Here is a 14,856-nt window from a genome sequence, read left to right as displayed (position 1 = left end):
CGCAAGCAGGGAGGTAAACAGATGAAAGCTTCCCCATTTTCCCCTCAGTGTATCACAAGTTGGGTGGAAAATAAATATAACTTGAATTAAGTTTTGATTCTTTTTATTCTTTAAGTCTTCTTAGCACACTCCCCCAGTTTTGCAAGAGCGCTCCTTCAGTTGGACAGAGCAGCCTCAGTAAATCTATACTATTTGCATTACTGGCATCCAATTCAGGTCTAACTGATGGAAAGCTTTAGAATATTCACAAGTAACAGAAGAACTTAAAAAATGGCTGTCCTTTCCTGTTCTGCCATTGATATATTTTTGAGTAACAGTCAATACTGATTTTCAAAGTCCATTTTTATTTGGATGTCGTGGAGAGAACACAGACCCACCTTTCCTACTGTTTTGATACACAGATTCATATAGAGGGTCTGATAAATTCTGTAGAACAGAAGTGTCTTTATGAACCTCTCTCACAAGCTATACCTGGTACATGCTGCATTAGGTATGCATTTGAAATGAAACATGAAGGTACCGCTGCCCCAGATGGCAGAAATCAAACTCAAGTCCCATTGGCTTTAATCAAATAAGATACTTAAACTATCCTGTCATCTTCCTGGCTCTATACAATTAACCTTGAAAATATCTTCAAAGCACTTGCTAAGAGACACGACCAAGCTATCCTGAGTGGGGGCTAAATCATATTGTTCAGAAGTATGGTTCAAGTTCAGTGTGTTCTTTTTTCTCCCTTTCATTTGCCACGAGTGCAAAGTATTTTCAAGCTTGTCTAAATTTATGTAAGCCTTCATCAGGTTCTGCTGTCAGAAAGGTCTAAGGTCAGTAATTAACTCCGTATTTCTTTCTAGGCAAAGCTGAAGTCCTTCGCTGCCAAAATCATCCAGCTCCTGAAGGAATGGACTGAAACTTTCCCCTACGATTTCCAAGATGAAAAATCCATGAAGGAGTTGAAGGAGATTGCTCACAGGATCACCCAGTGTGATGAGGTAGGGATGGAGGGGCAGGAGAAAAAACGTTAAGTTGGAAAACAGTATTTGTGTCCACCTTTACAGGTGATTCATCGCGGCACAAACTGTTGGTCCTACGCACGGGGTTTTCTGAAAGGACTACAGCAGCAGCTACTAGGCTGCCCTGTAGCTGCAGGACAAAGGCTGAGTAATTAAGTTAATGGTCCATTAGCAAGAACTATGTATAATCACCAAGCAAGAGACAAAACTCACAGCAATATGAAAAAAGATGCAGAAGGAGAAAGGAAAGAACAGTGATGCTAATGGCACGATGTAGTTAACTTGCATACTGAATTACATGCCATCCTTTGTGCTTTGCTACTGCTCTGCGTTCAAGTCCCACAGAAACATCAACTAGTTTGTAGAAGCATAGAATGGCCTGGGTTGGAAGAGACCTTAAAGATTATGTAGTTCCAACCCTCTGCCATGGGCAGGCACCAGATCAGGGTGTCCAGAGCGCCAGCCTGGCATTGGACACCTCCAGGGATGGGGCATCCAAAACTTTGCCAAGCAACCTCTTCCAGCACCTCACCGCCTGAGATAGGTCAGTGTCCTCCAGCTCAAAAAGATACTTATGAGGGACTTCTAGGGTGCCACGCACAGTATTTTCACAAAGGATGTTCTTTGAGCTATGCTAGCCAGCCAGTCATTAATCCGACCAGGTCTGAGTTTACAGTCTAGGGAGGGGGGAGGATGGGGAAACAAAAGCACCCTTGAACTCCCAAGAAGGGCAAGGGAATAATCTGTAATGTGTTTGTGTGAACACGAAGGGTTACTTTGCAGAAATTTCTCCTTTTGAAGGCCAAAACTTCAAGATACTCTTGAGAACAATTAGCAGGAAATGGGAAGACAATTGTACTGTAAGCTGTTTTTGTTGATCCAAGCACAGAGAAAATGAAGAGCAACAGGTTTTTCAGCACTGTGTGAATCAGTGGTAGGGCAGTGACAGGCGTTACCAGGTTGCCAAAAGGAAATATGTCTGTTGTGTTGCATCAGCAAAATTGTTTACTTGGCTGCTGCTAAATGTCACTGCCTTAGTAAGAGAAAAGCAGATAGGATTATACTATGCCTTCTATTCCCTTGTAAACAGGACAGAGAGGTGTACCTTGGCAGACATGCAACTGTGAGAGGGAACTTGGCAAAACAGTGATTGTTGAGCATGTATATCTTGGTATTTTATTCATCCACCATTTTAAACTAGAAAAACATTGTGACCTTTCCTTCTTTTCCCCTTTCCTCTCACTTGTATGTATGAATAAATTCTCACTCAGGAGAAAACACCTCAGAATGGCTCAGCACGCTGGTGTCTGAAGCTCCTGGGATGATGTTCATTAATTACAGCATCATATTATTTACCCCCTTCACAAAGCTGCAAGTTCATCAGGAAAGAGCTATGCACTTCTGTCTTCTAGGAGACAGAACGCGATACTGACAAAATAAAAGCAGCTCTTGCTCTCAGTATTTGTTGCTTCTTTCCTGTTCTAAGAAAAGAGCCATACTGTGCTTCAGCAAGGAATTACGGTAACGATTCAGATTTCTTTTTTAAGTTACTATATTGAAGTTTTTCTAATCCCTGTAGAGCACTATTCTCACATAGATGATAGCAGAATCAAACAAGAACTGACACACAGCAGTCACACTCATCCTCATAATACAAGGCTGTGTATCAGGCACAGGACTGTTGGAACACAGACACGGACAAGTTATTTTCAACACATTGACACTGGAAATTAAACGCCATGTCACACCTGCTCAGACCAGCTGAAACTTTCAGCTTTATTTTCTGAAGTTATAAGAAAATTTAGGGTAAGACCAGGAAAAGAAGAAAACAGCCAAAACTCTCTAAGAGCTCTGGTCTAAATGTTACGGTATGGCAAATTCCCAGTAGCTTAAGTAACCCATAGTTTTTAACATCACTGCAGTTTCTTCATACGTTTACACCCAGTATATATTTGAATTTCACCTGCCTTCAGATTTGATTCCCTACGATCCAAAGCCAGAAAGTTTTTCTCCTCACAGAGGCATGGCAAGTTGGGCACAGCAGCTGAGGTCAAGTGATTTCAACAGAAAGCTCAGTATAGGGGAGAGCAGAATGAGCTCCCTATTTTAGTCCCCCTACCATGTTCCCTCGGCATTTCTAAGCACTTGTAGCACAATATCCAAAATGGCTCCAGCCAGCTGCTGTTTAGTGGTAATCCAGTTGCTCATCAAGATGAGCTACACTGCTTGCAGCTTTTCATTTTATTCCACTTGGGAGTTGGATTATTGCCTTGTAAAGCAACATTCTGACACTATTATTGCTTAATTATAGCATGCAATATACAAGTATTTGGTAGTCATCTTCTCTCACATCTGCTACATAATTTCCATTATCACTGCACATTAGTGGCTTTCTGAACCATCACAGTCATTGCAGCTCTTTCTAGTGCATCCAGTTGACTGGCAGAAAGCAATACAGCATATTGTAAGCTAAGATCTCAACCTGTGGCTAATTTCAAGAGAAATAATTTGCACAAAAGCAGGAGAACAACAGCATAATGGAAAGGAAAAGGACTGTTAACAATTAGTTTTTCCAGCAACAGAGAGTGCAAGGTTAGAGAACTCAAGTCATTTGAAGAGGCAAAAGGAGGGACAGAAGAGTATAAATGCAATTAAGGTTAGCTCCTTGGGGTTGACTTCAGAAGGAAATGTCTGTAGGACACAAAGAGCCCGCTGCGAAAATAATTCAGTGGTTTTAGTTATCAAACAAAACCAAACCTGACTGGGTGGGTTATATATTTTTTGCTTTACCAATCTAAGGGTTGGATCTATAAGGACATAAAACCTGCACAGAGCATTTTAAATTATCAAAGAACACGGGTATGCCTAGATCAGTGGAGGGTTTAATTTTTCAAATCCACACTGGGGATATTTTAGGGCTATATTTCTGGATGTGATATGCATTCCCTGGATTCTACACTTGCCAAGTAGACTTGATCATCAGGGAGTCTGATCAGAATGGGAAGGCTTTTCATTTAAATCCTAGAACGGCCTGAGTTGAAAAGGACCACAATCATCATCTGGTTCCAACCCCCTGCTATGTGCAGGGTCGCCAGCCAGCAGACCAGGCTGCCCAGAGCCACATCCAGCCCGGCCTTGAATGCCTCCAGGGATGGGGCATCCACAACCTCCTTGGGCAACCTGTTCCTGTGCCTCACCACCCTCTGGGTGAAAACTTCCTCCTAATATCTAACCTAAGCCTCCCCTGTCTCAGTTTAAAACCATTCCCCCTTGTCCTATCAGTATCCACCCTCGTAAACAGTCAATCCCCCTCCTGTTTATATCCTTCCTAAGCATATAAATGTATGCAAAAGTTATATGGTATAAGAAGTTGTGTCTGGCTTTCTTATAGGAAAATGGCACGGTGAAAAAGATCATTAGCCAGATGACACAGAACCTCCTGATGGCTCTCTCTGCACGGAGCCAATACCAGGAAATCAAAGAGAAATTCCGGCAACCTGCTACAGACAAAGGCACCATCCTCAAAACCAAGCCACAGTCTACTCAAAAGGACATTCTGAGTGTGTGCTGTGACCCTCTGATCTTGGCACAACAGCTAACCCATATTGAACTGGTGAGACATAAGTTTGCGAGAGTTATTTTGTTTTCCATTTATTAAGTATTTATCTACTCGCTGTATTTTGCTGCAGGGTTCAGTGAAAGCCCCTAATGCGTTCATTAAATAATATACCAAGTGATGAATGAGAACATCTAGATAACTTCCATATAAACACTTGGTATTTATGAGTAAAGAAAGCTTAAAGAATATTAAAGTTATAAAACTGCCTAATAACTTAGGTCTTATTGGTGAAGTGAACTCTGTCTGCCTGTACAATGACAATCTCTAATCTTTCTGACTCAGGAACGGGTGAGCAACATTTACCCAGAGGATCTGATGCAGATTGTCAGCCACATGGACTCTCTGGATAATCACAAGGTACACAAAGGGGTACAGGGAAAAACAGAAGTAAAGACTGATCAGGATTCCTGTATGCTTTGTGCATGAAGGGTTTTCATTTCCTAACCTTCTTTAAGCTCGTGCCTTAAACAAAATCCAATAAGATTTTGAACAAGACAAAGCATATCCCTTGGTATACCAACCTCATCACAATGAAGATTAATAAATACGTGGTCTTTTCTCTTGCAGTGCCGAGGCGATGTTACCAAAACCTACAATTTGGAGGCCTACGACAACTGGTTCAACTGTCTTAGCATGCTGGTGGCCACTGAGATTTGCAGGGTAGGTACGAGCAGAAGATAAGATTGAAAAACAATCTTGTCCTTAAGCACAAGTGGTAGGTAGCGGTCTAAAAGAGATTTAAACAGAAGCAATGTAATTAAAGATAATTGCATCATTCAAGCATTAAATTATTTGCATGCTTTTGTTTAAGAGCAGAAGATTAAGAGTTCACAGCTATATTTGCCCTTGCAAGTGTTCTCCAGTTTCGGGTAGCTCCCATAGTAACAGACACGTAGCAAGATGAAAGTTGCATGGAGTTTGAGTTGGAAGTTTAAAATTGTTATGTATTTATTTTCAAATGCATGCATGAATTTCTATGATAGGCATCTATACAGAATATAAGGGGAAAAGAATATCAAGACGTGGCCATTATTCCTCTTCACATCCAGGCTACACACCCTGTTCTTAAGTCTGTCTGCTGCTGCCTCTTTAGGTTTAAGCATTTTGACATAGATTCTTCTGATAGCAGCTTGATGTTGTGCCCCTTTCCCAGAAATGGGAAGCAGCTGAGAGGTGTCCGGCTTGTTCATACAAGTTCACTAGGACATGGAACTGAATTACACTCTTCCACAACTGGGCAAATAATTGGTAATGGCCTCAGATACTATTTTAATAAAAAAAAAAAATCTTCATAAAATATCCTCAGGCCTACATACTCAGATTGCTTAACTAGATAAAGCCTTGAAGCCTCTCTTCAATCAGCTTGTAGTAACGCCTTCAACCAAAAATGCCAACCAAAATTCAGACCACCCCTTCCCTCTTAACAGATCTTGATTTTTCCAGGTTGTAAAGAAAAAACAGCGTACAAGAATGGTGGAATTTTTCATTGATGTGGCAAGAGAGTGCTTCAACATTGGAAACTTCAACTCAATGATGGCTATTATCTGTAAGTAACCTGAACACAGATGACAAAAGGCACCACATTTTGCAACCAACTGTCAGGACCACGCTTATACTTGCCTTAAGCTGGCTGACCACACCACACCAGCCCTTCTACAGGCACAGTACACATCAGTGACAGAGGAATGCTTGTGTGTGGTGGTAGGGTGTTACCTACATCTTCTGTTTGTCAAGCTGAACTGCCTTCCAAAATATAAGCAAGGTGCTGTCATAAAAGTATGTATTAACCCTATGTTCCTTCAACTCAGTTGCTTGTTTTGTGTCTTTTCTCCCCATTTAGCTGGCATGAACTTGAGTCCTGTGGCACGGCTAAAGAAAACTTGGTCCAAGGTCAAAACTGCCAAATTCGACGTGTTAGAGGTATGTGTAAAGGTCAGACTTGATTTAGAAATCCGTTAGATAGTAATTTCACAGTGATGGTCTGGATTAAAGTCAGAGATCACAGAGGCTCACAGATCTGTGACCTCTGTCAACGGTCACCTGTATATAAACATCAGGGAGAGCGTTTCCTGAATTCCAAAACTCTTGCTTAACTGCAAAAAAAGAGTTAATGTGTGTTTTCTGTAGGCTATCATATTTTCTGCAGGCTACCTATCATATCTTTACCCCCCCAGCATCAAAGTACCTTACATTCTTCATGCAAGTGAATGCTTTTTCGCATCCCATAAAACTGATTAGAGTACTCCATCTAGTGGCCTGAATCTGACTGAAAACTAAATTTAATTGTAATCGTTAGATTAATGACAGCAAGTCGAAATAATTGCCTCTTCTTACCCCCCAGTAGTCATTTATTATTTCTTTTCATCTTCGTGTTAGCAATGGAATGAAAGCACAGAGTAAAGCTATTGTGTAACCCTCCTTTCAAACTAGACAAGAATTAGGAAACAAAACTTCTGAATCCAGGGAAATTCCTTACAGAGAGAGTGGTGAGGTGCTGGAACAGCTGCCCAGAGAGGCTGTGGATGCCCTGTCCATCCCTGGAGGTGTTCAAGGCCAGGTTGAATGGGGCCCTGGGCAGCCTGGTCTAGCATTAAATGTGGAGGTTGGTGGCCCTGCATGTGGCAGGGGGGCTGGAGATTCATGATCCTTGAGGTCCCTTCCAACCCTGGCCATCCTGTGATTTCTGTGATAATCCAGACCTGATTACAACATAAGGTACTCTATTTTATAAGCTTAAAAGGTACCCAGTGAAATCATACAGCATGTACTCCGATAATATCAGGGTTTTTTTTGTTGTTGTTTTTGTTTTTTGTTTTTTGTTTTTTTTAATAATATTTAAGTCATTTTTGTGACACGACTGCCTTTCCCCCCATAAAAACAGCATCACATGGATCCATCCAGCAACTTCTGCAATTACCGCACGGCCCTGCAAGGAGCAGCACAGCGATCTCAGACTGCCAACAGCAATCGAGAGAAAATAGTCATCCCAGTTTTCAACCTGTTTATCAAAGATATCTACTTCCTGCACAAAATACACACAAACCGCTTACCCAATGGGCAGATAAACTTCAAGGTAGGGTTTGGTTTTTTGTAAGATCTATAATGCTTAGGCAAACACTGTGCATTACAGTTTTCAAGTGTCAGATGTTTAAGCATTGCTGTCAACTAGACTAAATGATACCACCATCCAGGGGAAGTGATATTAAGGTCTCAATACCAAGTTTCTGTGAAAGACCAGTGATTGCAGTTGCTATGTTTGTATTCTGTGTCCAGCAGAACCACACACAATTGCATGTGTAGAAGAGAATCCACAGGACTGCTGGCATTTAATTGCCTTCAGTTAAGAGGTAGGGTTTTAAAACAGAGTTAAAGAGAGGTTAACTTCTGTTAGTTATGAAATGAAAAAAGCACACTGCAAACCATGAACTGCATGAATACAGAAGGAGGTGAAATCATATTTGTAACAAAAGAACTGATAGATGAAGATGGATAAGAAAAATAAGAATTTTGAAGCCAAAACTCAAATGTTAAAAAGTTAATCAATTAAAAACTGAACTTAAATAATCTTATCTTTGCCAACTGAGAAGGGAGATGTCTTCAAGGACGGTTACACCCGTGCAAGTTTTAAAATTAAATAAAAAATGCAAAGGCAAATACAAGAAAATTGTTTGGAACAGTAAACATTTGTCACTCCCCAGCTGTGCTCCTGGAATACGTTCAGAACCCCAAACTTTGAAAGCTATGTAAAGGCCACAGTACAGAGAAATTTCTTCTTCTTAAAAATGTAATAGGAAAGAATAACAAGGAAAGAGGTGGAATAAAGGATAGTAAGAGCAGAAACGTGAATGAGAATGAGACAGAGGCTCTGAAGTTACAGAGAGGAATCAGTATTTGAAGGAAAAGTGACTGTAAAGTTTTTTAAATTACCTCATGCAGAAATTCTGGGAAATATCAAGACAGATTCATGATTTCCTGACATGGAAGCAGGTCGAGTGTCCTTTTGAAAAGGACAAGAAGATCCAGAGTTATCTACTCACTGCACCCATTTACAGTGAAGAAGGTAAAAACCCTTACTGAACATTATATCGTCTTCCTATTTAAAGTACAGAGTGAACAGTTAGCAGACAAGAACAATATTTCATAAGCATGTATTAGCAGTTCCACATTGGCTCCTGATAGGAGTAAACCTCACTAGTAAAGTCTTAAATTACAACTGTTATATGAATTATTTTATATTGGTTTCTTTTAAAGAATCCAATTGTTCTTTTCTTATTTACCAGCTCTGTTTATTGCATCTTTTGAAAGTGAAGGTCCAGAAAACCACATGGAAAAAGACAGCTGGAAAACACTCAGGTAAGAAGCTTCCTCAGCATGAGATTTTTACAGACACACATACATGCTTGTGAACTCTTCATAAGCACTGTCGCACATTCAACTCAGCTTTATCTGCAGCCTGAGAACATCAAAAAACAGGTACAAAAGAGTGAGCTTTTTTGGAAAAAAAAAAAAAAAAAAAAAAAGTGAAAAGAAACTTCTTTGAAAAAGTGAAAAGATTCTCGCCTGCTTGCATGTCCATCCAGTAAATAATTCCATTTTGGCCTAAATGTACTTCATTTCTTTCAAAATTCAGATCCGATTAAAAAAAATATAGAATTCTGATAAAACTTCTCTAGTCAACTCAGGCTCCAAGAGCACTGCTTGAGACCATGAGAGAACATACTCAGTTCAGGCTATCAAACATAGTCCTAGAGTCTGTATTTGAGTCTCTATTGTACTGCAAGCAATAGTTGAAGACGAGGAGGGAACTTATGTCACTTGCCTGAGCACATTCTGAAGGCTACAAAGGTTATATCTTTATTTCAAGTCAGTATTATTTTGGAATTTAGAGAGATAAACTAATTTGTAATTGTTGAAAAATCAACACTTTCACATAATCGTAGAACGGCCTGGGTTGAAAAGGACCACAATGATCATCCAGTTCCAACCCCCTGCTATGTGCACGGTCACCAACCAGCAGACCAGGCTGCCCTTTTCGTATCACTCCTCCCCCATAAACAGCCTTTGAAGAAAGGCTTCCAGTTACGAAAGAAAGACAGGTCCATTGCCAACCTTTACCAAAACTGTAAGGACTATCACAATACAAAGCTTTTTTATTTCTATTACTTCTTTCTCTAGGACTACTCTGCTTAACAGGGCCTGAGATTTTTGGATCTGATCTGCAGACTTCAAAGCACACAGAATGAATGTGTTTTTACAACCTGAAAGACTTGGACTGAGTTAAGATGACCTCACTGGTTGAGGTCTGTTTTGTATATACAGTACCTTTTATGAAACAAAATGTGGTAAATATTTCACATGTCAACCTTAAGGCACTTAAGTGAAGGGTTTTGTTTTTTTATTTAAGAAAAAAAAAAAAAAAGGGCAGGGCCCTGTTCTCAGAGATGAAGCGTATCATGGGAGGTGGGATCCCTGGGGAGACCTTATTCTATCAGCATCCAAATTTTTATTTTTTATTACTTCCACCAAAACAAACAAAAGTTAAAACACACATCTCAGCTAGAGCCGGTGTTAAATACTCCATTGGACCAATAGCCTACACAACACTGTGTGTCTACCTGTGGTTTCATTCCAATCGGCGAGAGCAATCGTACATACGAGTGTTTGTAGAGTCAAGGCCTTAGACATCTGCAGTAAGCCTGTTCCTCTCCTACATCAGAAAATAGTGCCTTACAAGGTACTGACATTGTGTAGTGTACCTTCTATTACGCTGGATTGGAAGCAAGGAAAATAAAAATATGGATGTCTCAAAACCAGCCACAACGTACTTTTTAATTAAAATGAAGAATATGACACGTGAGGTAGAGTATACCTGCCTGTGACATTGATGGTGCAGCAAATGTATTTTTGTTACACGACTTAAAGAGAAGACGGGGTAACTACTGAGGGTTGTGTGTCTGTGTGTGCGTATGTGTGTGCATGTGTGACTTTGCACACGTCTTCTGGGAACTATCCTTCAAATTCTGATTGTCAGAATAGTTTGTGTTTTCCTTTCCAAAATCAGGGATTTTAATTTTTTTTTTTTTTAAGAGAATGATGTCTAACCTAGATAATCTCTGCAAAACAGGTTCAATATGTATTTCTGCCAACAGTTTACAGAAAAAAAAATAATCATGCACAAATAAAGGAGAGGGAAGTTAACTCAGATGTCCAACTAAGGCTAAAATTGCCAAAGAGGGTCAAGAGCTCATCTCTACTGACTTGGGCATTTAAACCCTTTGGTTCCTTCAAAAATGCTAGTCTGGACTTCAAGACCAAAGCAAAGACTGACTTACATCATCAACTTGTTCTAGTGTTTTGCAAGCCATGACAGTCTGGGGCAGGACCCACTGAAATCTATAGGAAAACAATATAAGGAACTAATCAAGCCTTTGGATCTACGTCAAGGTTAGAGATGATCTATAAACTCATTGATAGCTAGAAGTAATGCCCATCATGTCCAACTTCTCCTTTTCACCCTAAGTTTATACCTATTTATCTATCCAGATGAGCATGAGAAGCTTAAGACTAAGCTATCCATTTCAGAAAAAATGTTACATATTTCAATATTTTTTTTTCCCCTTCTCCCCAAACGTCAAGTTAAGAAAAAAAGAAAATAGGCTCAGATTGAAAACTACTTTGCTTTGTGAATTATTACCTGTGAATATCTACTACCCTTTCCAGTAACTGTTCTCTTAAGGCATGAGGGCCAGGTATTCTTAAACGAAGACTGAGCTGGGCTGTTGTATTAGAATTTTTCTTTCTTCACAAGCCCTTTAAAGTGCTGTGGTTACAGACTTCTGTCATAGATCACAGAGGATCTCTGCACCACTTCAGTTAAAAGTGGTCCATTTTGAGTAGTATCCTATTCTGTTCTGTGTTGAAGCAGGTACAAGACTTGCTGGAGCGAGGGTCAAGTTTATTCCAGTCCAGTTGCCTCTTCTTGCTGAGTGCCTACAGCCTTGAGCAGTGCCACTGTTTCACGTAGCATCAGCACACACTTAACAGAAAATGTTTGCTGTGTTGGCCCAGCAGTACAGTGAAATATTCAAGAGCCTTTCCCCTCTCTCCCTATTCTCCCTCCTGCCCCTGCTAAATACTTAAAATGGCAACAGTGAGTTACAACAGTGTGATAATAGCAGAGAGAAATTAACATTTTGCTATTCCCATAGCATTGGGATCAAAGAGGAAGAAAAGCAAGTTATGCCTTGAAGAAGTAGGAAAAAGTAGAACTGTTGCCAGGAACAGCCCAGAAAAGGAGAAGGGATAATTCTTATGATCTGCTGCTATTTTTCCTGTGCTGAAGTACTGACCTTCAGTCCTGGACTAGAGTAAGAATATTTATACTGTATTATTACAGTGTTTTGCACTTTCAGAGATGTTCTAGCTAGTAACATTGTTGGACACTATAAAAGGGATTGTATATCAGCTTTGTTTATGTAATTGAGATTTAAAAGGGATGCTTAAAATTTAAGAAAAAATATATATTTGAAATGCAATTTTAGAACACTTCCTGTAAATGTATTAAAAAAAAAAAGCTTTCACATGAATGTGCACTTCACTGGTCAATCAGTCCTAGTATATACTTGAAATCAATGCAGTATCCACATTGGTTCCTTTTTCTTTTTCTTCCCTCAGTTTGATACATTCCTTAAATACTGTGTTTTGCTATTCTGAGCTGAAATGCTAAATATAAAGCTGTACCATAAAGCAGGATATTCTGTGTTTGACTGGATGTGCTTGCATTAATAAAAAAGAGTTGCTTCAACAAGACCCAACTTTTTCTGTGGCTGTTTTTCCACTTGTAAACCGACACAACAAACCAGTGTGTGAACGTGGTGAACCAACTGTGGAAGATAACATCATTGCAAAGAACTTTTTTTTTTTTTTTAACTGCAATTTAAATCCTGACTTATTAAGCCCCGATCCGCGAGGGGAATCCAGCTTCCTAATGCTTTGCCACAGTCCTACCACACTACCTCCTATCTCAAGGATATAAGCCTTAAAAAAATTGCTTGACCTCACAATTGAAGGAGCTCTGGAGATCCCCTAAGCATTTTCCATCTGTTTAAAAAACACTGTGGAAATTTTTTTGGTAACCAGACATCCACAGCTGACAGACTGACAGAGTAGAACAGCACTACTTTCAGTCATCGTGGCTCATTAGAAAAGATAATGTTTACCAATGCTCAGAGGATCAAGCAGACAGGATTCCCGATGACCAGTTCACACTCTTAATTCACCTATTACAGCCTTGAAAACTCATTTCCAGCTACTTCCCATCCAGTCATAGAACTGCTCAGGTTGGAAAAGATTTTAAAGATCATCAAGTCCAACCCCAACTTAACCATACTACTCTAACAACCCTCAGCTAAATCACATCCCTGAGCACCACATCAAACGGTTTTTAAACACACACAGGGATGGTGACTCAACCACCTGCCTGGGGAGCCTATTGCAGTGCTTAACAACCCTTTCCGTAAAACTTTTTGGGATATCATTGGGATAAGTTAGCTATTTACACAGGCATAGGAGGAAACAATAAAAGGCTTTCCAGGCGCTTTACTTCCATTAGAGAAACAACACAACTACAATAAGCAGCAACTGATTGCCAGCAAGATGTTTCTAGCAATAGTAGCAGCAACCTCATTTATCAAGTTAATAGTTCAAAGCCAAGCTAGAAAAAACAGCTTTCTTTCAGCAAATAATTCTCAGGCAGCGAAATTCAGCTGATAACAGATATTCAAACATATTCAAACATACTTGGGGGATATAAAACATAATTTTTCTGAGAATAGTAAGAAACAAATCTTTTTCAGTCTGCAGTGTAATGAAGTTCACCAAGGCCACTCCAGCCTCCCATCTAATTGGAAAAGCCTGAAAACAATGTATGGAAAATGTTTTGTCTTACAGCTCTCTGCAGCCATCATATAAGCCTGTGTGGACAATGAGAGAATTAAAAAGTCAGAAACACTTATCCTAAACTAGTACAACTGTAGAGGAAATCCCCAGACCAGTGAGCATGCTAGTATTAACAACTGCTACTTCCAAGTTCTCCCTTCAATGCCTGTCCCTTGAAAGGCAGAGATAACTGGGCACGCTTTGAAGTCTCAGCACATCCCCAACAGATGCTCAGTGATCCTGCAGAACATTTCTATTCCACTGCTTCTCCAACAGCATCATCTCTTGGCACTACATGCACAGGTATACCCCAAGGTGAGTATGAAATAAAGGTACACTCTGGATCAGTTTAGCAGTGCATTTGAAGCACAGTTATCTCCAACACCTTGCTTGGAACGCAAAAGGATTTAAGTAGCCCTGAGATTTCTCATGCCACCACTTTTAAGGCTCCTTGACACCACTTTCAGCTTCTGTGCAGAAAACAGACACGTTTAGCAGCTGCAAAACACCTTTAAGGTTTTGGCATGTTTCCATAAGGAAATACGATCGAGGTACATGTCATGCAGGAAGTGCTTACACAGCCTGAGATGTGTCCTGCCTTCTCCTCAGATGTGATAAGAAAGAAATTCAAACCAGCAGAAAATGCGACATGAAATTCAAAATAACAAGCCAGTAACTGTACTGCTTCCAACCCAATAGAATACACTACTTGTGGCATTAGGCTTTTAACACATAACAAAGGGCACTTTGGCTGTAGAAAGCACTATTTGTTGATTCCAGTATACGATTACTTGAAACTATCAGTACTAACTACAAAAAAAAAAACAAAAAAAACAAACCACAAATCCAAGCCAATAAAGCAGGATGCAAAGGAGGTCTCTTTGCAAGTAACCTGATGTTTTTAATTTTGCCTAACAAATTAAGATACTTGCTTTAATTAATCTGAAAATCAATACTGACAAACATCAAAGTAGTTGATAACATCTGGCATGTGAGCATCCTGAGGCCTCTCCTGAATCCAGGGTGTGTTAAATAGGAAAGAGTTGCTTTCCATCAACATCCAACACTGAAAGTTCCCTTTTAATATTTAAACAATATCCTTGTTTATATTCAATTTCAAGGTGGTATTATTGCTAATATCCCCCAAATTAAGAATTCAAGGGTATACCAGCACTGTAAACCAATCCAAATGAGAAAAGGAAATTTCTCTCACATAGAAACATCAACCAAACCAATAAAAGAAACAACCCACTGAGCCATCAGCTTCAGACTTACATTAGGGATGATAAG

General features: G+C 39.8%; 1 protein-coding gene across 2 annotated transcripts in view; it reads left to right on the top strand.

Moving 5' to 3' along the window:
* RASGEF1A (RasGEF domain family member 1A) overlaps window positions 1-12,420 on the top strand; it is a 43,337-nt gene extending 30,917 nt beyond the window's left edge. For both annotated transcript variants that reach the window (XM_042863419.1, XM_042863418.1), the window contains exons 4-13: window positions 852-989; window positions 4,402-4,623; window positions 4,912-4,986; window positions 5,197-5,289; window positions 6,073-6,175; window positions 6,470-6,549; window positions 7,511-7,702; window positions 8,566-8,689; window positions 8,910-8,982; window positions 9,805-12,420. In XM_042863419.1, coding sequence (XP_042719353.1) covers window positions 852-989; window positions 4,402-4,623; window positions 4,912-4,986; window positions 5,197-5,289; window positions 6,073-6,175; window positions 6,470-6,549; window positions 7,511-7,702; window positions 8,566-8,689; window positions 8,910-8,982; window positions 9,805-9,829 — 1,125 coding nt within the window. In that variant the 3' untranslated portion in view covers window positions 9,830-12,420. The remainder of the gene's footprint in view (window positions 1-851; window positions 990-4,401; window positions 4,624-4,911; window positions 4,987-5,196; window positions 5,290-6,072; window positions 6,176-6,469; window positions 6,550-7,510; window positions 7,703-8,565; window positions 8,690-8,909; window positions 8,983-9,804) is intronic.
* The last annotated feature ends 2,436 nt before the right edge of the window (window positions 12,421-14,856 follow it).

The sequence above is a fragment of the Lagopus leucura genome, unplaced genomic scaffold, assembly GCF_019238085.1.
Source record: "Lagopus leucura isolate 7727_CA_CO unplaced genomic scaffold, USGS_WTPT01 Super-Scaffold_739, whole genome shotgun sequence".
In the NCBI taxonomy this organism is placed as follows: domain Eukaryota; kingdom Metazoa; phylum Chordata; class Aves; order Galliformes; family Phasianidae; genus Lagopus; species Lagopus leucura.
The sequence above is the reverse complement of the archived record's forward strand: the minus strand, read 5'-3'. Positions and strand labels throughout refer to the sequence as shown.